This window comes from Cyprinodon variegatus, unplaced genomic scaffold (genome assembly GCF_000732505.1).
Source record: "Cyprinodon variegatus isolate N-32 unplaced genomic scaffold, C_variegatus-1.0 Scaffold117, whole genome shotgun sequence".
In the NCBI taxonomy this organism is placed as follows: Eukaryota; Metazoa; Chordata; class Actinopteri; order Cyprinodontiformes; family Cyprinodontidae; genus Cyprinodon; species Cyprinodon variegatus.
The window spans coordinates 164,299-189,211 of NW_015150570.1; the positions used below are offsets into that span (position 1 = coordinate 164,299).

A 24,913-nucleotide genomic window follows, 5' to 3' on the forward strand; every position below is an offset into this window, starting at 1 on the left:
GTCAGGACTGGTAATTCTTCTTGTCTGTGCATCCTGCTATTTACCACAATTTTTCCCTCCACTAAACTAATGAGCTTGGATCAGGCACTCTGTAGACATCTAGCTTATCAAGCAATTAGACCACATGTTGTGGGTGGGGAGAGGTTCCATGGAAGAATCAGTAATGTTCAGCAATATTATTCAAAACTGCTTAGTAGTATTGCACCAATACCAGTATCAGACTGGGCCCCATTCCAGCACTAAAATGGTGGTATCGGTATCGACGAGCACCAACAAATAGGCCGTTTTGAGAACTAAAAGTTTATTCAAGTATTGTCACCAATTCCAGGAAGGCAATACAAAGTTCTACTGGATTCACTTTGTATTAGTCTTTTTCCTGCTTCACAAAGGTAGGCAGCAGCTTGACAAAGCCATGATGGAAATTATTTTACATCCAAGTAGTATGAAGTTCTTCATACATACACACACATCAATTTCAAACAGATGGTATCGATATGGTATTGGCCAATACTGCACAGCCAGGTATTGGGGCAAAAAAATGGCATCGGTGCGCCACTACTGCTTAGGCAATGAAATGACAATTTCAAAAGATTTCAGTAACTAAAACCTCTTTGTTGCTTTAAGTGAATTTTGAAAAATTTGCCTATTTATTTATTTTTTTGGGGGGGAGGGGGGTCTGTAAACTACAATGGTAGTTATACAAAAATAAATAAATGTTCCTATTATTTGCTGAATCATTAATGTAATCCTGCTTGTGTTTGTTTATATTTGTTTATATTATATATTTATTGAGCACTGATCTTTGAGCCCAAATAGTCAGACACGTCGGCATGTTTTTGCAGAGAAGCCTGCTGCAGATGCTGTACTCTATCGAGTAATGCCGCAGTTCTTCTATTCTCAACTTTACGGTAAAGATACAGAATGTGACGTGGAGGCGCACCTCCAGCCTGGACGGAGCCCAGCGCGCTGAGGACACGAAGGACACAGGCTGACCGAGCAGACCGGCTCCTCCGACCGCAGCGGTCGCTGCAGACTGTCGGTCCTGCTGATCCGGGGATTCATCCGCATTTAATCCTTCAGAGGCGGCGCTAAAGAACCAAAGATTCCCTAAGCGGTCAGGTAAAATTAAAGCAATCCATATTGTGCTGAAGGAGATGCGACTTTTCTACATTATTTCCTAAATATGCCCACATTTCCGACATCAGAGGTCCTATCGTATACTTGTGATGGTGAGATGATTTTTAATAGATGATGCTGTAGCAGCATCATTGGTCCATCATTTTGCATGCAATGTTGCCAAGGATACATAAAGTCATAACCATAAGTTATTTATAGCCATCTGGTGAGTCTGATTTTTTTATTCCTGTGATTTTGCATTACGGTAATCCATTAAATGTTCATTATCATTTATTATTCCTCTTTGATCAGTTTGGACTATGTTTCCACTGAGAGTGTGCATATGTTTTATTTAGAAAAAGACCAAGCAGACATGTCCAGCAACCAAAGAGAAATTGGAGGTTCAACAAACTCCAATGAGACAAAGAAAATGGACCCGAGATGGAATGAGAAGAAATGCTGTAAGTGAACTTAAACCCATTGGTTTCCCAGAATTAGATTTGAACAAGTTGTGCATGACTGCATCAAGACTCCACAGGTGCATCTGTAATGTGAGCCCATGCATTGTCCTCTCCAATCCAGATCCAATTTACAAATGTTTTTTTAATCACATCTTTTGTGCTTAAGTTTCTTTACTTAAAACTACAATTTACTCAGAGGTCAGAGAAAGACTGGGGGTGTTTCTGTTGGCAAAGATGAACAAAAGGTCAATTATGACCAACTTTTTAAAAATACTTAATGTGACACATTCTTTCCATTATTCTTAGGAAAATTGGTTTTCATTCCCAGGATATTTGTACTTCTAATTTATTTTTTGGACCTCTGACCATAAAGGATATTTGTGTCTGAAGAGACAATTATTTTTGTCCGGTCTACACACAGTGGCCTAGATATTAAACCTCTTTTTCTTTCTGTAGCTATAAATAATGCATCTTCTTTGCATCCTTGCAGCATGGGCCTCCTATATGACAAACTCTCCAACTATGATTGTGATGATCGGCCTGCCTGCAAGAGGAAAGACCTACATGTCAAAGAAACTCACACGTTATCTTAACTGGATTGGAGTCCCGACCAAAGGTACAACATGGTGACTGATTTCCCTGTAATTTGGCTCAGGGATTCCAATTCATCTATATCTTATGTGGACCTGCTGAGTTTGTCTACTCTATTTTATATTTTTGCATATTTCCATCAACCTGGAAAATTGTAACATCAAAAAAATATATTTTTTTTGTTTTCCAAGTTATATTTAGCTGGTGAAACTCAAAAACATAGCTTATAGCACAGTTATAACCAATAAAAGAAAAAATAAATAATAGATTTTCTGGAAAAAATAGAACTAGAGGACAAAAAGTAAATTAAGAATATTTTTGCATAGCTGCACTTTTTCTTTGCTTATGGGGACATAGGTTTTTGAAATTATCTTTATCAGTAGTATTTCAGGCTATTTTAGAAGTCTTCAAATATTATTTGTAGACAATGGCTGCATTTTCTATGTTGTACCAATCACTTAAAAATAAAAACATTAAGACTGGTATTAGAATTTGTCAAAAGATGAGTTTAAAAGCAGCCAGAGTCTAAATAAAACCTTCTTACAGACCTTTAGAACATCTTAAGAAATACTCCTCAATACAAACAGTTTAAACCATAATCAAACAATTTTGAAGTAAAAAAAAAAATAACGGGTGACTCAGGATTTTTTTAAAACATATAGCAAAGTTAGCATAGTGAGATGGTTCGTATGCTTTTCTTACATAAGCAGTGATTCCTATTCTAATAGTTGTTTAAATGGACTTGCTTTTGGCTCATGGATCAAACAGAACTGGGTTGCACTTTATTGATCAAAATAAAGTACCTTGGCCTCCCAATGGGACACATTAAAAAAAGAGAAACAAAGATTCCATCTGACACACTTCCTATCATTTCATAATTTATAAAATTATATATTTACACAAAAAAAAAAACATTATTTATCTGTTTTATCCACGTGTGAATTTGTATTGGAAAAAAAGTGCAATCTGCCAAAATATTATTTAGGAACTTGAAGTTTTTACCATCAGATTATGATCAGTATTTTTTTTTAAGTAAAACAGCCAACAAAATATCCCTACTGCTAGAACAATGTGAGCTATGATGACCATATTGGCATTATGTTGATGGAGTGTCCTTTTTCCACAGTGTTTAACTTGGGTGTGTATCGCAGGGAGGCAGTCAGAGCCTATAAATCCTATGATTTCTTCCGCCACGACAATGAGGAAGCCATGAAAATTAGAAAGTAAGTCTTATTTTGTGGGCGAATCTTGTGTCCTCTTGTGACATCATTACGAAGTGCACTCACTTTCTGTGTGATGGCAAGGGGTATTATCTCTGCTGTCTGCGTATTTCATTTCCTCCATCCAGCACTCTTCCGCTGCATCAGTGACTAAGCTATTTTTCTGGCCCACAATCAAAGTTCAGTCAGCCAAATGTTTGTGTTAGTCCAACCTGACACACACACACACACACACACACACACACACAGAGGAATAAAACAGATTATGACCACCAGATTTTTCTATATGTCAACTCTAAATATGCATTGAGCTCCTAAAGATGATTAGTGAGTAGCAAGTAGCCCTCTTCCCTCTTTTTCCAGTTACAGTAAATGAATTCAGATTTTAAATGCATAATTATCATGTAAAAGTGACCAACACTTGACAGCATCCCACTGCTGAATTGTGACCTAGATATGAAACAAGCTGCTGCTGTCACTCATCAGAGTGACATAAGTCCTCCATGGGGCTGCATAGCTGTCGGATGTGTATCAATATTTCTCCAGTTCAGTCATTTTGTTGTCAGAAGGGTGCAGTGAAAAAGATTCTAGTAGTAGTTACACATTTTGTAATATTAGCTTTTGCTGTAGAGCAGTAGAGAAGAAAAGCAGGGGTAATTTAAGAATTCCTTTGCAGCCACTACAGTTTGGAGATGAAGGATGGTGGAAGATTAACTTCCTGGGTAAATCTTTTCATCAAATCACCAAACTATTTTTCTGATTTCTTTTCAAATCATTCTACATTTGGATTAATAAATTGTAACCAGTGAGCTTCACAAGGTTACGTTCAATGCTGGAAAAGTAAATTCAATTCAGATTTGTTTATTTATAGAGCACTAATTCACAGCACATCCTAACACTTAACGGATAATTAAATCCATTCATCCAGACAGGCTGGTTAAAAGTTTTCTGTCTAAGGAAAACCAGCTGGTTAAATTAAGTCAATGACTTTGCAGGATTCATTCCTCCTGGATGAGCATGTGACAACAGCAGACATTCAGCATTGTGTCATGACTCTGCTGCAATCCCTCACATTTAGCATGCATGCAGTAATGATGGAGGAAAAACTCCCTTTTAAGAGGAAGATCCTTAGATAAACTAGGCTCAATATGAGTCGCCTCTAGTCAAGGCCTCAAAAAGACAGGGGCCTCAAAAAGACCAATGTAGGACTAAACAAAGAAAAAAGGCCAAACTCGTCAAACTACGTATACGAAAATTCAACTTGTTGGCAGCAGCAGCCCAGCTGATGCCTTCTTTCAGGATGGTGTCATTTCTTAAGTATGCTTAAGCTTCATCTAGCCTGAAGCTCTTAACAGAGCTCCAGGCCTGATCAAGCTAATATGAAGAGAAAAAGCAAAGAGAACATAGAGTTAGTTAAAAAATCTTTCAAAATTGGAGAATATAAATAGAATGTAGAAAAGTGATGAAAAGTGGTACCTTTGTCCTCCGGCTCCCTAAGGCTTTAGCAGCAAAACAAAAGAATACCCTACCCCACCCCTCCTATTATCAACATACCTCAGCATTGTCTTCTCATTGTTTTTGGGATTTGTTTCCAGATATACTCTGTCCATTCTGTTTTTGAGGCTTATCCTAGATTTGGATAATGATACGTTTACCTTTTCGAAAACATTTTCATTTGGCTGGATGGGACCTTTTTTTTAACATGAGAAGCATCTTCTCATCATTCAGCTGTGCTGTTTTCTCCAGGCGTCCTTGCCTCTCCAGTGCATTCTTTCCTTTTTACCAGAACATGGAACAAACTGCTAATTTGGCAGCTCCGAATGTTCCCACCATTTCCCTGAAGGATTTGTTTTGCTTTTGCAGCCCAAGGATTGCCAGTTTCACGTGTAGAGATAAGAGCTTTAACCACTTTTGTATTCAAGTCACGGGCTTCTAAAAGCAAATTCCACACGTGGGATCAGCAACATACCTTATGCTTGCTTTCCTCTTACAGTTGAGGCCACGTCATGAATATAAAAGAACAAATTTGTGCAGAAGAAATACTTTTACCAATTTTTTTTCCAACATAAAACTTAGAAAACGAATCCTTACCTGTTTTCACTTTATTTGGATTTAGTTTTTACATATGCATAGATATACCTACAGATATATATACAGAAGAGCTATATGTGTATATATTTTATCTCTTTTTATTCTTATTTTTATCTTTATTATATTGTATAGTTGGATGTGTGTATATATTGTATAAAACTGTAACTGGAGCGTGTAACAAAAGTAATTTCCCTCTGGGATTATTAAAGTATTTCTGATTCTGATTCTGATAAATGTTAGGACCAAGTAAAAAACTTCCACTGTTAATATCTACTGTTTACTGTATGATTACCTGATTTTTGAATGGTTCAAATTAGTCACAGAGGACAAAGTCAGAGATTTTACTCAAGTAGAAGTAGCAATATTTTACAAGAATATTACTTTAGTAAAAGTAAAAAGTACAGCACAGTAAACCTACTCCTAAAGGTAATTTTTTTTCAAATTGTTACTTTAGTAAATGTAAGTGAGTAAATGAACACAAGGGGTGTAGATAAGTACAGAAGGATGTTTTTTCCATCGCTAGACACAACATTTCAAATTCTTTCCCATAAAAATTGTTTAAAGGGATTTAACTGAAATTCGACTGAGTGATTAGAAATGTGTTAATCTAATCAGATTAACTGAGCACAGAACCCTTATAACATCATTTTCACCTATTTCTGATATCGATCCCTTAATGAGACATTTTATCTCAGTGACTGGGTTTGACCTCCCTCCCTACAGGCAGTGTGCTCTGGTGGCTCTGCAGGACGTGAGGGTCTACCTAACAGAGGAGTGGGGTCAGATTGCAGTGAGTTTCCTCTCCATCTTTATGTGCATTTGGTTTGTTTTCAACACCTTTTAATCACATAACCCTCTCTGGTAAGAAGCGATCTTGACGCACTGCCCTGTTTTTCCATGGTCAGGTTTTTGACGCAACAAACACGACGAGGGAAAGGCGGGATCTTATTCAAGATTTTGTGAAGGAAAATGGCTTCAAGGTAAAACTTTTTTTTAATTATCATTTTTCATTTGTGTGATTAGAGTGTGCCGCCTTGAGCTTTTACATGTTATTAAACTAGCCTTGAATTTCTCTCTGTGAAATGCAGCAACAAGAATTGTACTCTGTTTTACCTTTTTATCCATGAGATCTTTATAACTGGAGAACATGTTGTAAAACACATCTAACGGTAAGAAAAGAAGGGAGTTTGGGCAAATGAACTAGATGTTGTGACTATTTATTTGTGGTTTTCAAAGACTATATCATATTTTTCTCTAGGATTTTGTAATCTTGATCTGAGTCTTAATTTTGCATTTTTAAAGTCAGATCCTTTACTTTATTTATCCTTTACATGGACAGAGGTCATTTAGCCAAGTTTCAATATTAAAAGTCAATTTTAAATAGTGATGTAAAATGTCCCTGCAAACTTGAAAACTGACAAATTCTGACTGTTTGAAGTGGCATTTGAACAGTTTTTTTCTTTTTTTATATGTATATATCCCGCAGTGCTGAGATTTTGGCATGTTTCATCAAACTTTACATCTAAAGTAAAATAATACAGAGCAAAGTACAGGAAATTGTATTTGGGGAATGATTCCTGCCCCGTTTAATCAGAAATACCCCAACTGAAACCCCAGGGAGAAGCATCCATCTTTGGCATCTTTATTTCTTCGATTGGGCTGTATTCACCCTTTTAAGTTAAATAAGATTTTTGGGGAAAATAACAATTTTCCGACTCTATGGACTCCAGAAGTGTAGTATTTTCATATCCATTTTTATTTTGTGCTCTACCTACAGTATATTCTCTGTTTCTGGTCTCATGTTAAAATTCAAATCCAGCAATGATTTGAACTTTATGTATTTATTGTCTTCCAGCATTGATCAGGTTTACAATTTTCTGTGGTTTTCTGTCACACCTTGTTAGTGTGCTGTTGTTGTATTGATAGGATAGAGCTCAGCCTGACTCCAAAGTCCAAAAATGTAACATAAAACTAATGGGGCAATTATCCAAAGAGACAAACTAAATCTCCCTTTCTCCAAACCCTTTTTGCTTTATTGCACCTTCTCATTACTTTCTTTTTTTCCCTTCTTTCATTATGTGCCTGTTTGATGAAGTCCAGGCCTGAATTAGCTAAATGAACCTGAAATACTCGGGTGTCTGGTGGGAAGCTATCCCTCTTAGCTCCGCCTCCTATGAATGTGAAGACATGCTTAGCATTGTTGCCTGCGCCTGTTTTCCACAAACTGCGGTATAGAAATAGGTCAACTCTTTTAGAGGCAACAGGAAGACAGTGCTGGCTGGCAGCAGGTGAAAATAAAGAGCATCATTTTATCGGGATGTTTCCATTGATGTCAGAGATGTCTGATGCACATGCCCTTGCAGACAGCTGGAGAAGCTGTTCTACATTCAGTAATTAGCGCTGGTAAAAGAGAACATTTCCTCAGGCGTCTTAAGGATCACCGATGCATGAGCTGAAACAAAAACTGAGTGCAAACATTGGTTTTCTGTGAGATTATTGCCTCTCAGTTCAGATCATGTTTCCAAATGGACCTCAAATATTTATGAACCTGGACAGCATCCCAAAAAGGAAAAAATATCACAGAATTAATATTTTTCATTTGTCATTGACTTTGCCTGTTAAAGTGCTGCCTCAGCTTTGAGTGGTTGCACCTAAAAACAATACCAAGAAGAAACATCTCAAATAGCAGTCAGTGTAACTTTCTATGTGTTTTATAATAGTGTTATAAAAAATTAAAGTTCAATCCAAAACACATTATATAGTCAGTATATGTTTCTTTGATTTATTTCAGTTGCTTGAGTATTATATTATATCATTTATTTTCCAAGAGTCTCATGAAATTTGACTCAATGCCTTATGAGAATAATGTAAAAGATAACAAAGATAAGCGTTTGGATTAAAAATATTTAATATATCTTTGCAGATTTTCCTTTAAGGAAACTTTGTCATTGTTAAAGTTGAATTTCATGAATGATGTTTGAAGATCTGCCCCTTTTTCCAACAGGTGTTCTTTGTGGAGTCGGTGTGTGACGACCCAGACGTTATTGCTGCCAATATTCTGGTATGACCTCATGTCACTCGTCTGTGAGGTTGGACTGTGTCTTGTGATCTTCATTACAGCCCTGAGATACTAATGTTCACAATGAGAGATGCACTGCTTGTTTGAGGTATTTAAACACTGCCGTTGCAGGAAGTTAAAGTCTCCAGTCCAGACTACCCTGAGAAACACAGAGAGAGGGTAATGGAGGATTTCCTGAAACGGATAGAGTGCTACAAGGTCACCTATCAACCATTAGATCCAGACCAATATGACAAGTAGGATGTTATCAAGTTTTTTTCACACAGAAAACACTTATTGTTCTCCCTTTAGGGTAACTTCAAGCAAAATTGATGTTGAAAGAACCTGTGATTTAGACATGAAACACTGGACGGCGACAGTGAGCAGTTATTTCATTTTACCCAATGTCTCCTGCAGGGACCTCTCCTTTATCAAGGTTATAAATGTGGGCCAACGTTTCCTGGTGAACCGAGTGCAGGACTACATCCAAAGCAAGATAGTATATTACCTCATGAACATCCACGTGCACTCACACTCCATTTACCTGTGTCGACACGGAGAGAGCAACCACAACATGGAAGGACGCATCGGAGGAGACTCTGAGCTTTCTCCGAGAGGAAAACAGGTACAACAGGGCTGCTCTCTCTCCACTCAAGCTGAGGACCAGAGTCTACAGTGCCTTGCAGGAGTATCCATGTATTTATGTATGTCATCGGGCCTTCATGTGGCAGACCCTCCCAGCATATGCTGGTGGAGATTCTCAGTCATCCAGCTCATAGTCATTCCAAAAAAGAAATAAAAGCAATCCACTGGAATTTGTTTTCAAATTTGAAGACATTTCACTTCCCATCCAGAAAGCTTTTTAAATTCAAAATGTCCAAATGTCCTCACAGCATATATGTGGAGATGGTCTGAAGAGTGTATATAATTCTCTTTTTTTTTTTACAATTACAGTTACTAGTACATACCTAAGCCTAAACCTAAACTAAACTCAATTCAAGCCTTAGTCCTAAACCTAATCCTTAATTGAAGTACAGCGGTTCTTCTGATGGGGTCCAAAAAAGCACATCATGGTCCCGAAGAGTATATGTGTGGAAAATGGCCGTTTAACGCCCATGAATGCATGCCTCCACCTTTTCTTTTATCCCTCTCATTTGTTGCTCCCTATAAAGCATCATTATGAAGGAAAATAATTCAGCATAACGACCTGGCTTTCCTTCCCCTCTTCATATGCCCAGTTTGCCCACGCCCTGCGAGATTTCATTGATGAGCACAAACTGTCGGACTTGAAGGTGTGGACAAGCCAGCTGAGGAGGACCATCCAGACCGCAGAAGAGCTGGGTGTGCCGTACGAGCAGTGGAAAATCCTCAACGAGATCGATGCGGTCAGTACCAAGGGGCCCGATTCCACTGATTATTTCACTGACACTTAATAAGCACATTAGCTTTATGAAGCTTCTAGAATGATTGAGTTAGAATTTTGAAAATTCCCTTAAAGGTGTTGTTGAAAAGATGTAAGCTTAGTTTTGAGATTTACTTTTTTAATAAGAAGAGGAAAATGTGAGAAAATGTGCAGAAATGTCTCTGATTCACAAACTGCAAAACCATTTCTTGTGTAGGTTTTGTTTATTTATTTTTTTGCATCACTCCGTACAACAAGCCAAAAAAATAAGAATCACCTTGCTATGTTCATATGTGATTAATATTAGCACAACAAAGGGCAGAGCCAAGCTTTGAATGTAATAACCAGCCATTTTAAACCCTAAAGATGCCATGCTATGATAGTAGTGGTGCAGGTAAGCTTCTGTATTCCTGTTTTTTTGCACAGGTCAGGATGTTTTTATTAATTTTGTAACGAATGATATATAATTTTGAAAGTTACTTGACTTTTATTTTTGTATTTTTTTTCAGGGGGTGTGCGAGGAGATGACTTACCAAATGATCCAGGAGACTTTTCCAGAGGAGTTTGCTTTGAGAGACCAGGATAAATACCATTACCGCTACCCAGGAGGAGAGGTGAACTCCAGTAATTTATAGAAAGTGAATGCTGATTGAGCTGCTGCTCTTACACAACTCTTCTTGTCGTTTTTTTTTAACTGTCTATCAGTCCTACCAAGATCTTGTGCAGCGTCTTGAACCAGTTATCATGGAGTTAGAGAGACAAGGCAATGTGCTGGTAATCTGCCACCAGGCGGTGATGCGTTGTCTTTTGGCTTACTTCCTGGACAAGGGTGCAGGTGAAAAAAAAAATAGCAAATACGCACACTAAAACATATTGAACCTGCAAACACCATGTTGATAACCTTTGTACTTTATTTCCCAGATGATCTGCCGTACATGAAATGTCCCCTCCACACAGTGCTTAAGCTAACTCCAGTTGCATATGGTAGGTCTGTGCCAATAACCATGAATATAGAGGCCTTTAGTGTTTTTTAGCCTGTTGTTTTCCTTTTTCTTTCAGGTTGTAAAGTGGAGATGTTTTACCTAAATGTGGAGGCGGTAAACACACACCGAGACCGGCCACTTGTAAGTTGGAGTTTGAAAAATAGATCATTATAATTCATTCACCAATGTGTATGCTGCTGTGTTGAGTTAATGATTTAAATGTGACGTATTTTTATCAATTTGGATTCAAATGACCAGAATCTGATTCAAAGTCGACCCGGGTGTCGTTTGTTGTTTCTGTTAGTTCAACACAATGACCCCACAGCTGCATTGGATCCCTCCATGCGAGGCTTTGCTGCCTTGAAGCCTTTCTTTACAGCCCACTTCTTTTCTGCCCTTTCTATCTTTAACTTTGATTAATCAGCTTGGCCTGAGCTGCAAGCAGAAAACTGTTTTAAGTTTATGTTTACTCATATTTTAGCTCCCTGGAAGCTGTGGCTGATCATTTAAACTGCTTGGCTGACTTGATTATTATCATGGATCTGACTGCATCTTGATTTAATGATTGTGTGTTTAAAAAGAAAAAGGCAGGCTGTTAAACTTAGTCCAGAACTTTATCTTAAATACAGTGTTAAAGTGTCAACCTTTTCCACATGCTGTCATGTAACTTTGATAGATTCCCTGTCTCTGTGTTTAATGGGATGGAAAACATTGGACTGAGCAGAAAACACAGAGAAGTGAAAAGCTGAGTCTAATTCTTAAAACAGAAATGTTTAATCAACCTGTTTAAAATGTCTGTTTTTTTTTTTTTTTTCTTATGCGTTGGTATCTTTCTTAATCTTTCAGACCAACGTTTTTCTAATTGGTTACAGTTGGTGTCTGAATACAAATGAAAGGAAGTGACACGTTTCTAACTAAAATGGAAGTGGCCGGTGCCTCCCTGGAAACACAGCTTGGAGGCTGGATTGAACAAATAATTAAAAAACCTTATGTCGACTAAGCTGAGGAACAGAAAGTTCAGAGCCACAGTTGGACGGACCCGATCGAGGTCAATGAGAGGGGGCCCAAGAAGACCCAAGGATGAGCTGTCTGACTGATTTAACTCAGGCTGTTTTTAATTAATTCAGTTTATTTATATATCACCAATTCACAACACATCTCATCTGGCCTTCGAGTCAAAGTGTCGATGCAATCAACTGGTTTTCCTTAGATAGAAAACTTTGAATCAATTTGACTGGATGATCTGGTGAACTGTAAAGTGCCTTGAGGTGAATTGGTGCTATATAAATAAACTGAATTGAATTGAATCTCAAGTCATTTTGCAGAGATAATTCAACCAGATCATTGAGTCAGATTGATTAAAAGTTTTTTTAGCTACGGAAAACTAGCTGATTACATCGACTCATTGACTTGAAGGCAATCCCTGAGTCAAAGCATGCTTGTAGTTACAGTGGGGAGGAAATCTCCCTTTGAACAGGAATAAACCTCCAGCAGAACCAGAACCAGACTTGGTGCGAGTGGGTTCAAGGAGACAGAAGCAGGCATAGAAAAAGAAGCAGAGATACAAAAGGCAACTATCAAACAGCTCCACAGGTGGCCCCGTTCAGGAAACACACAGCAAGGCAGATGAGCTTTTCATGCATTATAAACCTGTGGACCTCTAAGGCTCTCCTCTGGTAAAAACGTCATGCCTTCCAAAACACTCCCTGAATTTTAAGCAGGAAACTAGAAAACCTTAAATACCTTTTAGAGAAAGATGGAGAATCTGATAAAGATAATTCTTTAATTAGTTTTAAAGAAATCCGTAATTTGATTTTGATTCCATGACTATTTGAAAAAAATGTCTTTACTTAATAATAATTAAAGAATGAGGATCTCCCCCAGTCAACCACTCTTGCAAGAACAGCCTCCTTATACAGATCAATGTTTCAAGGGTTAGCGTTAGCAAGACATTATCCCAATCCAGGGGAATAGGTTGCAATAAGTGTATAATTTATTTTCCATTTCACACGTATCTGTTTATTTTTGTGCTGTTTGATACAAATACAGTTGTTGTTACGATGCAACAATTAAGAGGACACAAACGCTTTAGTAAGGCCTTCTAGCTTTACTTCAGTAATAAAAGCTTTCTTTTTTTTTTTGTCAGAACTCCACTGTTTCTATTGATTAATGTCCAGGTATTTAGAATGGCTGTGTCCATTCAGGTGCTTCTCCCGTCTCATCTGTAACCCCATCTTTTTTTCCTGTAACACTTGCGGTATTTCATCTTCTGACCAGGGTAAAAATCCAAGGGAGTCTGCTCTCATACATCGGAGGAATAGTTACACTCCCTTGTCAAGTCACGACCAGGTCAAGCGGCCCAGGCTCTACAGCGCTGGCAACCAGCCATGGCTACCGCTCGCCCCTACCCCATCGGCTCTGATGCCGGAGAGTCTGCAAAGCCAAGTTAGTGACAGAATTACAGGCTGACTCTCTAAATCTGTCAGCGTCACCTGTAATCAGTCACCTCCCACCACAATTGTGACCCTGTGTTTAGTCCTTTTGCCTCAGTTCTGGACCTTCTTGATGTGTGTGTGTGTGTGTGTTGCAAATGACTATAAATGTCACCGCTGCATTTGTATTTCTTTCTCAGGGCGTGTTTTGCATCTTGAAACAGCTGCTCTGTCCTTCTGCTGATTGTCCTGCATGATCCTTTACTCACAAAACACTGTCTCCAGCTTGAATGTGCAGCGCAGCATGCCAACTCCTTGCTATTTTTTTTTACATTTTCTGCTACCCAAAGACACACAAACATTAGAAGTATTTATTTACAAATTATTACACTTATATGATTATATAACATAAATGCAAGCAAAGAGTTGAAGGGGAAACAAAAGTATTTCCTAATATTGCAAACGTACTGGTAGATTTAAGGACCGTGCAATCATTGGCCTGGCATTGTGGTACAGAGCTTCTGTCTTTCTCCACATTTCTGTCTGTCTTCTCTCTCTCCGCTTCCTCAAAACCTGTCTTACAGACTCGGACAGGAGGCAGTTGTTTGTGAGTATTTTTAGACATGTCGTACCAGTAGCCAACCATTCATTTTCTGACCCATAATTCAACTCAATGTCTAATGATCCATATCTATACATTTGTGTAATAATTAATATTTTTTATGGTCTAATTTATGTATATGGTTCTAGTCGATCTAGATTCTCTTTTATTTACATTAGCCTGTCCAGTAAAAGTTACTATCAGCTTTGTTTTGCATCAGAAACCCATCAAAAGCACCGTATTGTACAGTACTGAATGTGTGCTTCTATTTTATACAAATGTTTGTAGTGGAGTTATCTGAATCAGTAAAATATTGACCAAAAGTATTTACCTATTAAACTCATGCCATAAATCAATGTCTGCTTCAGTACAGTTCCAGTTACCATAGTTGTTTTTTATGCAGTGGTAATGGTCACTTATGTCCATATTTGGTGCTTTTAAAAACTGATTTGGATGATGTCCTTCTCTTCCATGATGAAGAGTTTATATGACTACAGCTTGAGTAGTTTTGTAGATATATATCAGATTAAATTCATTGTACCTTTTCCAAACAGGTCAGAGTTATACGTACCAGTTTAAACTATTTCATATTTTTGCCCATATTTGGTTGATTTTCCCCTGGCGGCATGCCGCAGGCGTGAGCAGCATACATGGAGGCTGTTGCTCCTCGAGTTTAACTCTCTGCATCTCTGCTTTTTTCTGCCTAATATACTGTAAATAAAGACGACCAGCTCTACAAAATTGGGAATAATAAAATAAATAGAATGTTTCTACCATAATCCAAGTCATTTTGTTGCCGCTTTTGGCATAATTCTGGCTTTTTTTTTTTTTTTTACCTTTCATTTTAACACAGCTGGTCATTGATGTTTTTTTTTTTTTTTTCCTGGCATAGATTCAGCTTTTAAGTATAACTCAAACATTTTGAAGAGGATAAGATTTGGGGCTTGAGAAGGCCATTCCAGAAGTATAATGTCAGCCTACGTTAATTCGAAACCCTGTTCTGTCACGCATTGTGTCCGAGTTTTAAGGCACCTGACTAAAACCCTCTCAAATGAAAATAAACTGTTGAGGATGTGCAAGAGCAACCTAGGAACTGTTAAAGCTCAAGCTGTCCATTTACTAGAAGATGGTGAACTCTGATGTTACTCACAGAAAAACAGGTTTTAGGGAGATTTTAAGAGGGCCCAAAACAAAAGAGGAGCTGACTGCATGGACAAGCCAAATGCCTGCCGCATACTGATGTAAACGAGACAAGAACCTGAACTTTTCTGATGAATTCTACCAGTTTTTAAAAAGCTAGAATGTGTTTTCAAATATCCAGAAAGAATGATGCCAGCGGCTTTTTGAAGGGAAAAAAAACATGTTTCCCTTTCTAAAAATTAGTCGATATCAATGTAACTAATGGATTAGAGAAAGTTCATAAAAAATGTAACCTGTTTCACACAATCAATACTTATAAAGTCTAAACATATTATTTTTACTCCAGAAAAATAAAGATTCTTGAAAATCAGTCAAATCCTTCACAAGCGTATTTTAACTTATGTCCAGAACTGTATGAAAGCTGTACAGTACAAGACTAAACATTAGAGCATTAGACCATAATGACATTAATTATTCATTTTATTCATTAATGTCTATATGTTACAGAGAGACAGTAAGGCTTAAAATTTGCTGAGCCTCTTGAGTAATTGACAGTACCTCCAAACTACATTTTTTGTTGTGACAAATTGATTTTGAAATGTTGGTTACATTTGTTTTTCTTACTAAGGAGTCCCTGTGTGAAGGATTCGACTTTGACAGCAGCGAAGAATCTAGTGGCTGCGTCCGTTTCTGACTGAAGGTTGGATCCTCTTCCGCTTTTCTTCACAGCTTATCAGCTTTTTCATGAGCCAAACAATAGAAAATCTTATTCCTTTTTTGATTTTTTATCATATTCTAGATAACCATAGGATTACAGGGAGCAGGACAATTCCCTTCTGAGATATAAACATGATAATGCAAAATAATATGTTGCTGTTTATCTCAAGCACTCTGTCTTTTCTCTGCATGTTGAGGTTTTAGTCTAGAAACTCTTATCACTGACTTCATATACAGTATTGCATGTGCACCAGAAGTTATTAGTCACCCAAACATGCAGTACTTTGGAGCTTTGGTGCCATTTTTATTTCTTAAATACAGCAATGCCTTAGTAAATTTCAAATATATATTCCTAGAAATTACATTTTCATCTATCACAGAATGTAATCAATATTATGTTTTCATTATAGTACAAAAATGGGTGATATAGAAATATTTTTACAATGAAGATATATGTATATGCTCTGGAAACCTGTAATAATGATTCTTATCGGATGAGGATATTTTATGTCTGAAGTGGAAAGAATGTGGCTAAAATGAATAAAGGTATTTTTATTTGTTTCTGCACTTTTAAAGCCTTTTTATTTGTTCAAAGATGTAAAAGAAAAACGTCTGGATACATCATTTAGTCATGGGAGTGTGGCCAGCATACAGCGCAAAGCACCACCAACTCTGGTAAACTGTATTTGTAGGAGCCAATAATTTTTTGTTAATAATTAAAAATGTTTTTTTGTTTTTGTGCATAATCTAGCTAAGTTTATTTTACTTTATTGTTTGATATCTGTTATGAGATTATGTTTTTTGGTAATTTAGTCATGTTCCTTTATTTTTGGTAAGTTATGATTAATTTAGGTCAATAATTTTTTTTATAAATAGGCAGTCAGTGGTAGGACCAGCATGCATCTGGGTGGGCGTATGGTTTTTTTTACCAGCACAAGAGAAACATGGAGGAAAATGTTTGTCTGTTTTTGTTTGCTTGCCAGACGAAAAAAATAAACTGACAAAACTAAAGGAGTTTACCTGGAACAATTTTCTTTTGCCTGCGTAAAATAAGTCCATGGTGCATCTGTGGCCTTTGTGGATTTCCACTTTTTTGTGTCATCAAAGCTGGGCCACAACAGTATTTTCTAACACATTTCTATCAGAACAGGTCTTTAGCTTTTCAGCTGTTTGAGCTACAGTAACTCATCCTACGGATTCAGGCACACAGGACAGCCTTTGCTCCTCACATGCATTACCCAGCCATGCTTTTCCATAACCAAGTTCTTCCCTGCTCCTTCAGATCATTTTTGATAGATACCAAAATCCCTTTGACTGTTTCTAATCCAATCAACTTTGAAGAGGAGTTGTTCCCCTTGCTGCCTAATAAATCCAACCCGCTAAGAGATGCCATTGTGAAGGGTCAATCAATGCTATTCATGTCACTCATCAGTAGCCTTAAAGAAACCTGGTATTTTACTTCTACAATCCATCTAAAGTTGACTTTCAATTCATATTTCTGATTAAATAAAATAAATACGGCTCATTCTGACACGTTTTTATACCCCTGTTTTTTCTTGCACAAGAGAATTGGACTTGTGTGCAAACATATTATTGCAGATGTAGCATTTAAGACATTAGCAGTTTTCCATGGTTCGTTTACCGTTATTTCCTGGTTCTAACTCAATAGGCAAAAAAAAAAAAATACACAAGCAGCAACACTGAAGGTGAGTCCCTGATTGTGGTTGGCCCTTTTTGGTGGAGTAGATATGGGAATGGTGATAACCAGGTGGGCTAATGTTAGCACTCTTTCAGTATTTAGGTCAATAAAGGAGGAAGACCAAAACCAGACTTTGAGGAAAACGTGCTCTTGTATATGTTTCTGGTTTGCACAATGAGCCGAGATAGAAAAAAAATAAATAAAACGGGTTTCGTATAAAAACCGACATATGCATTTTAACATGGAAAAATATTTTCTAGGTGATGACTCCTTGAAATATCCTAGTAAGGAAAATAATGCAAATCAGTATTTTATAGTGTAAACTATAAATATATATATTATAGTGTAAACAAAACTGTTTTCATTGATAACTTTGTACAGTCTTATTTATTACATGTTTTTGTCTAAAAGTCACTGACTGAAGACATTCAGGTTTTAACACCCTGGGAAAAGTCTCTTAACTGTTTGTTGTGTTTGTTTTGTTTTGTTTGTTGTTGTTTTTTTATGCTGGCATCCTGCTTGGCAAAATCAGCCCTGGAAGTTTCTGGAACAGAACCAAAACTTATTTTCAGTTGAGCTTCATTAGCTGACTGTTGCTGCTACCCTAACAGAGGATGTTTAACAACTAGACTATTGACTGTGATACATTTCAGCTGTATACAGTATTATAGTTAGAATGGATGACCAAGGGACAGGCTGCTCAGTCGCACAGTGGGTAGAACTGCTGCATTGCAGGTCCTGGGGTCTTTCTGCATGCAGTTTGCATGTTCTCCCTGAAAATATGTTGGTTCTCTCCGGGTATCCCGGCTTCCTCCCACAGTCCAAAACACTCAAAAAAACTGTTAGGTTAATCGGCAGCTCTGTGTGAATTAGTTGTTTTGTTTTCTTGCATATTAACAGAGAGACTTTTCGAAAAAGTAAATATAAACTTTTAAAAACAATAACAGCGTATAACAAAAAGTAACAACTATAAATATTTGAGCACAAAATAGTAATTTATAAACAAATCAAAGCACAATAGTAACACAATGTAGCAACACAAATTATACACATTGAGTTATATAAAAAAAAATAATAATTATTCATAGAACTGAGTAGAAATAAACAGACCTAGCTCGAGAACTACACATAAAAATATAAAACCAAAATAATACAAACAAAAGTAACGTCACTTCCGTTAAGATGAAGAAGAACGTCACGTCCGCTCGCTGTGCGCGTTCGGTTTGGCAGGCAGGGTAGGAGTCGACGTCAGGTAGGGAAACAAAATAAAACACTTTGCTTTCTTTTCATGTTCAACGAACCGTGTAACACTATAAAGGTGCCAAATGACATGTTTAATCAAAGAACCTAATCCCTTGTAAAGTTTTAGCTCTGACAGTTCTCCGGACGTAGATAGCTTGACGGCTAAGTTAGCATGCTATTGTTAGCACAGTTAACAATTGAGGTTTAGCTAGCCTTAACCTCTTCTTTCAATGATTCAGCCTTAACCGTTTGGACCCATAGTCTTTAAAATCAGCATTTTAAAGGTTTGCAATGCAGTAATCTAATTTTGCTAGTTTGAGGCTTAGTTGTTTGGAGTTGGGATCATAATAATCAATGAAGCAGTTAACTGTAACAAAGAGACCAAAACAAAAGCAATGGAGCAGTGGATTGTGTACTGTCCTGCTGCTCAGCAGTTCTCTTGTTATTCAAGTCAGTGTCACTTTGTTTAAAACGTTCAATTAAAGAATAGGGCCCAGGCTTACTGTTGAGTATACAATGAAATAACAGGATCTCATATGGGTTGTTCGGAGAATAAAGTTTTAAAATAGCTCTTATCAGTTTAGTCAAATAAATGGCTTTAATGATCATGAAATCAGCATTAGTACAACTTTCCCACAAAGACTTGGCTAGAAAAGCCTAACAAACTAAAGAGGCTTTCATGCAATTTGTCAAAATGCTCATAATAGACTCGGAAATATGCATTTAAATGGTGTTAAACGTCAGGCCATTTATATTTTTTCTTAAAGTATTGTAGAGATTGTAGAGGAGCTGAGCAGGACCTTTAATGAAAGACTTCTACACACCTTTGGTAAAAAGGAGCGCTACCGTAGGTCATTCATCCCTGCTGCCATCAGACTTAACAAAGCGGCACTACTAACTAATAAAAAATAACCTGTTCTTTTATTCGACTTTGATAAAGATAAAATGAGTTAAAGACCTGAAGATATAGTAATCCTGGCTGGATATGGAAGAACATTTTGAAAAGCTCTCAAAGACAACTGCATTGGCTTACGTTTTTATCACACTGCGCTTGTGTGGATTTGGTTGAATTGTTGGTTTATGTCGAGCTTTTTCATGTAGTTAGATGAATTGTGGGTATTTTCCTATTTGAGACTGTGCATGCAACATGTAATAGTTTCAGTAAGGATATAACCCTGAACTTTACAAAGTGATGTGGAACTTTGGATCATTTATTTGCTGGCAGGATGTTGCGGCTTCGCTGTAAGACCAAAAATGGGAGCCACATAATGCAAGGCTTGACTCATCAGTCCTGCGTCCAGGAGCTGAAGAGTAAGGTGGAGGAGTTAACAGGGATACCATGTGATGTGCAGAAGATAATGATTGGTTACCCACCATCCAACCTCGATCTTCGAAACTTAGATGCCCATTTAAAAGACTATCCCATCAAATCAGGTATGTTTTGAATCATATACAGATAACACACAGTGAATAAATCAGCTATTTAAAAGTGTTTTTTTCTATATTTTTTTGTTAAATGCTAATGATCTGACCCTCCCTGCAGCTTAAACTAACAAATGTTAAAAAGGGGTCAATTTAAATGCTCAGGTATATAATATATGCACTAACTTGATATTTAGCTCATTAAAAACTAACGTATTTTAATTTTGATGGCTGAGTTTGTGCTTGCACCTTTCCACAAAGAGTATAAAAATGTCTTTTGGACATTAAAACTATCTAAAATTATCATTATGAGCTAAAGTTTTTTTTTCTCTATATTCAAGGCAGTGTTTCTTCTTTTGTTCTGAATCTGTTTTTTGTCGTTGGTTCATCATCCTAAACAGGAGACACACTGATTGTTGAGGAGGAAAAGAACAAACCAAAACCTCAGGACCATCCCATCGTGAAAGCTCCTCACTTGGAACTCTCACCTGTGCTAGCACGCCGAGTGGTCCCCGCTGACAACTCCTGCCTCTTCACCAGTGTGTATTATGTTGTGGAAGGAGGTGTGTACGACCCCGCTTGTGCCCCTGAAATGCGCAGCCTTATCGCTCAGATAGTGTCCAGTGACCCTACAGCTTACTGCGAGGCAGTGCTGGGAAAAACCAATGAGGAGTACTGCTCCTGGATAAGACGGGATGACACCTGGGGAGGCGCCATTGAGGTGTCCATCCTGTCCAAGTTCTACCAGTGTGAGATCTGTGTGGTGGACACTCAGACAGTTCGGGTAGACAGGTTTGGGGAGGACGCTGGCTACCAAAAACGCGTCTTACTCATCTACGACGGCATTCACTACGACCCTCTGCAAAAAGAGCTTCCCAATTCCGATTCTCCTCCTCAGACTATCTTCTCTACCACCGATGACATAATCCTGGCCCAAGCCCTTGAGCTGGCAGATGAGGCTCGCCGCAAGCGTCAGTTCACAGACGTTAACCGCTTTGCCTTGCGCTGCATGGTGTGCCAGACAGGCCTGGTGGGACAAAAGGAGGCCCGTGAGCACGCCAAGGAAACAGGCCACACCAATTTCGGTGAAGTGTGAAAGTATGTGTTACCTTCCCTCCCTTTCACAGTTAGAACCACCTCCTACTCCTGTGCCCTCGTGTACAGCAAAGTCTGTTGGCCTGCTTGTGTTCCTCTACCTCACATTATCCTATGACATATTTGCAGAATCCTCAGACACTGTGTTAAGCCTCTTAATTGGTTCAGTATTACTTTTTAACCGCTGAAAGCTCTTAAAGTAAAAACCGCTACTGTAGTACTCTGTTACTAATCCATCAATCTGGGTCGATAATGGATCGTTTCAGATGATCCAGTGGAGTAAATTATATATGCAAACAATTCTTAGGATTTGTTTTGGTCTGTTGAGAATACTCATTGATGGAACCAACGTGGCTTATGCTTTGAGTTGAAAACGTACCAAATTACAGCTACTTAAACCGCGACTGACCAAACATTCTCTGCAAAGCGATCCGAACGATGACTAAGAATTATTTGTCCTGCGATGTGATCCGATTCACGGTTGTCTTAAACGCAGCACAGCAAGAATGACTGTTATCCGTGTTTGTTTTATAGTGTTGGCTTGTTTTTTTTCCTATTTGCAGACAAATGTCAGGAAGTGATCATTTAGCTAGCCTCAGAGATCTACCTGTTGAGCACAAAGTGTGTTTTACAGCTAAGCTGGAGTATTACATCATCATGTGCTTTTTTTGACATCCCACTGAGTTTATGGAGCAGTTGGCATCAGAATCTAAGACTTATGTTTTAATCTAAAGTGTCACTTGGCTAAGTGTCAGAATTAACTTAAGTGTTGTTGTTTTTTTGGTTATTGTGTAAACAATAAAATTTACCAGTAATCTTCTTTTGTTGAGTTGTTTAAAATGACGGTGCTGTAAACTTTGACAAAATCTGTGGCTCATGACTTCTTTAAGTGGTTGAACAGGTTTTCAGGAGTTTGAATTTCTAGCTTTCCAGGTTTTGCATATCATGCTGTGAGTTCTTTTTTTTTTTTTGTATTTTTGAACTGCTGCACATACAAAAAAAAAACATAAAATGTACTAAAAATGTAGTAACAGAATATCGTGAGAGGTATAGTGTGTGGACTAGAAATCCTAACTATAAGGCATGTGTATACAATCGCCTTGCTTGGAACTGTCTTTTATATCTTGTTTTGCTAAATAACCTTAATTGTTTACCTTATCTAATATTTAAGGGGTTTTGCTCACTGTTTTGACTATGATTTAGGTTTAAAATCTTTAGGTTGAAAACCCTTTAACAGCTAATGCAACAAAAACTGCACCTTTTTGTGTGCTAAAAGGAAACACTTATGATATTTGGTGCATGTTAGCTCAAGATTGCCAGTCATCTACTGTCATTTTGCACAACTGGACACATGTTCTCACATTTTATGATTAAATCAGGCACCACTGCTTTGCACGGAATTGCTGTTCTTTAAACATCAGGTCAGAAAAGGTTTATTTTGATTTTTTGTTTTGATTTTTTTTTTTAGGCTGTTATCTTGTCGCATAACGTTGGCATAGACCAGAATTTCATTTTTACACACATTTTACTACAATATCGGTACTAAGTTGTTGCCAAGATGGTGAGTTTGACTGTGGAAGAGTTGACTAATACTTCTTAATGATTAAAGGGAGGTGGCAGGGGTTAATGTGTGATGAAAGGAGTAGTTATGTTTTTATACCTATATTGTGCATCATGTAAATTATGTTTTCTGCCTAGCAGTGATTATGTGTTGAGTTTGCATTAAGGTGAAACAATAAAGTAACTTGTTTGTATTTACCAAGTTTTCATAACTAACAACAATGAATGTTGCAAACAAAGCACTATGGAATAACTGGATTTACTTGATTTTTTATTTTTTTTTCTTCAAGTGTTGTCAGAAATAAAACCTATAGCCAAAGATCATTGTTTGAGTCTTATTTTAACGATGTCAGGGTTATGGTTAGGATTTTATTTACAAAAAAAAAAAAAGATCTGGAGACATCAAAATGGAAATTTTACATTTTTAGCAGAATCTCAGTAAATTAGAACATCAGTGCAGAGATAATTTATTTTAGTAATTCAGGTAGAAAAGTTAAATTTGTCTCCTTTCTCTTCATTCTAAATATTTTAACAATTCATCTCTGATCAATCCAATGATAACAGCATACATCAAAACTAACCTTTTATGCCACAGTTGGCTTTAAAAAAAAAGTTGTAGTAAAAAATTGAGAATTAAAAAGATATTTCTCCTATCTTTGCTTCTTTTCATGGGCTTCATGTTAAATCCAGAATGAAGCCCTTATAAAGCCTTAAATGGCTAAGCTCTAATGATCATTCCTTATGTTCTTAACAGAGCACTTTGCTCTCAATCTGCAGACTTCTTACTGGTGGTTCCTAGAATTTCTAAAACAAAAATGGAAGGCAGATCTTTCAGTCATCAGGATCTTGATAACAGGGATTGCCTTTGAGTCAATGAGTGGATGCAACCAGTTTGTTTGCAATCTCACTGTTTGATCTGTTTGAATTGTCTCTGTAAATTGCATTGAGATATGTAGTGAAGTGGTGCTATGTAAAATATTTTTCTACTGTATGAAGTGATTAATCAAGGTGTGCTTGACATCATTAACCATGGCCAGACACAACTGGATTAATCAGGTCATCCAGTAATAAAATACAGGAAACAAAAAAGCTGCTTTAAGTTCAGGAAGTAGATGAGTTCTGCATGGAGCCCACTGAATTCAGTTGAATTAATAGAAATAATGTGGTCGATACCAGTACCTGTAACCATTCATATCCAAGTCTGGCTAAGTAAAGCAAGGTAAGTATTTATAGAGCACAAAGCAAATCAAAGTGATTTACATAAATCAAACAATAAAATAGGAAAACAGTTGGACCGCTAGTTAATAGTTTTACTTCAACGGTCAAAGGGTTTTTAAATTTAACTTCAAAGAACTCAGGCTTTCAGGACATGTGTTACTCCAGTAAAAAATGACTTTTTACTAAAATCCTATTATATTTGTTACATATCTGCCATAGGAAATCAGTTTCCATCTTAAGCAACCAACAGTTTATTTGTATTTTTTAGCTTTTAAAATAATAAAACAGAAAAATCGCTCTAAAATCATATTTCTGGTTCTTTAATGTCATTCTGTTTAGAAAAATTCAATTAAAATATCCTCTATTAAAAACCACTAAAAATTCTAAGATTGACATTTGTTATTATAGTACATTAATTAGTTCTTTACATCCTTTTAGACACTATTAAGAGCCACATGTGGCTCCGGAGCCGTAGGTTGCAGACCCCTGGTCTATACAGTCAGTTACAGTAAGACTGTTGACAGTTTCACTATAAGGCAGGAAAACCACAACCATGTTCACAGTCTGGAAGGAAAACAGGATGAAATTAGAAAAGCACTTATGTAAATAGCTAATTTCCCCCAAAATATTGTGACTTCCACCTTAAGTTAATACTTGTACTCACTGAATCTTTCAAAAACTTGCTGGATCCACATGGTGATCCGGATCATCACCAAAATGTAACCATTTGTTGCCAGCCACAAAACGCACCTGCTATGAAAATTTCACTAAAACCCGTCCATAATATTTTTAGTAATTTAAAAAAAACACACAAACCAATGCAGAAAAAGAATCTGAATGCTTCCAAGTGGTCCACAGTCCTTTC

The 24,913-nt window shown here is 37.2% G+C and overlaps 2 protein-coding genes across 4 annotated transcripts; both read left to right on the forward strand.

The window, feature by feature from the left end:
- Positions 1 to 963: 963 nt before the first annotated feature.
- Positions 964 to 16,503, forward strand: LOC107085138 (6-phosphofructo-2-kinase/fructose-2,6-bisphosphatase 2-like). Of its 3 annotated transcripts, none has more exons than XM_015375316.1 (17): positions 964 to 1,229; positions 1,473 to 1,577; positions 2,068 to 2,193; positions 3,295 to 3,391; positions 6,203 to 6,269; positions 6,385 to 6,459; positions 8,484 to 8,540; positions 8,670 to 8,794; positions 8,955 to 9,162; positions 9,776 to 9,922; positions 10,449 to 10,553; positions 10,645 to 10,774; positions 10,861 to 10,923; positions 10,999 to 11,063; positions 13,200 to 13,367; positions 13,939 to 13,961; positions 15,724 to 16,503. In XM_015375316.1, the coding sequence occupies exons 1-17, from the start codon at positions 1,184 to 1,186 to the stop codon at positions 15,791 to 15,793; spliced, it is 1,677 nt and encodes a 558-aa protein (XP_015230802.1). In that variant the 5' UTR covers positions 964 to 1,183; the 3' UTR covers positions 15,794 to 16,503. The 3 variants fall into 3 exon arrangements, with proteins under 3 accessions (XP_015230802.1, XP_015230804.1, XP_015230803.1); XM_015375318.1 differs by having other exon boundaries at positions 964 to 1,119; XM_015375317.1 differs by lacking the exon at positions 13,939 to 13,961.
- A 2,201-nt stretch (positions 16,504 to 18,704) lies between these two features.
- On the forward strand, positions 18,705 to 23,160 carry yod1 (YOD1 deubiquitinase). Its single transcript, XM_015375360.1, has 3 exons — positions 18,705 to 18,763; positions 19,979 to 20,187; positions 20,577 to 23,160. The coding sequence occupies exons 2-3, from the start codon at positions 19,980 to 19,982 to the stop codon at positions 21,269 to 21,271; spliced, it is 903 nt and encodes a 300-aa protein (XP_015230846.1). The 5' UTR covers positions 18,705 to 18,763; position 19,979; the 3' UTR covers positions 21,272 to 23,160.
- Positions 23,161 to 24,913: the final 1,753 nt, after the last annotated feature.

Bases quoted from the DNA above. Each gene is read 5' to 3' on its own strand.
- LOC107085138 (XM_015375316.1), top strand. From the start codon at position 1,184: ATGCCCACATTTCCGACATCAGAGGTCCTATCGTATACTTGTGATG. The intron at 1,578-2,067 runs GTAAGTGAACTT...GCATCCTTGCAG, and splicing joins ATGGAATGAGAAGAAATGCT to CATGGGCCTCCTATATGACA. The intron at 10,554-10,644 runs GTGAACTCCAGT...ACTGTCTATCAG, and splicing joins ACCGCTACCCAGGAGGAGAG to TCCTACCAAGATCTTGTGCA.
- yod1 (XM_015375360.1), top strand. From the start codon at position 19,980: ATGTTGCGGCTTCGCTGTAAGACCAAAAATGGGAGCCACATAATGCAA. The intron at 20,188-20,576 runs GTATGTTTTGAA...CATCCTAAACAG, and splicing joins AGACTATCCCATCAAATCAG to GAGACACACTGATTGTTGAG.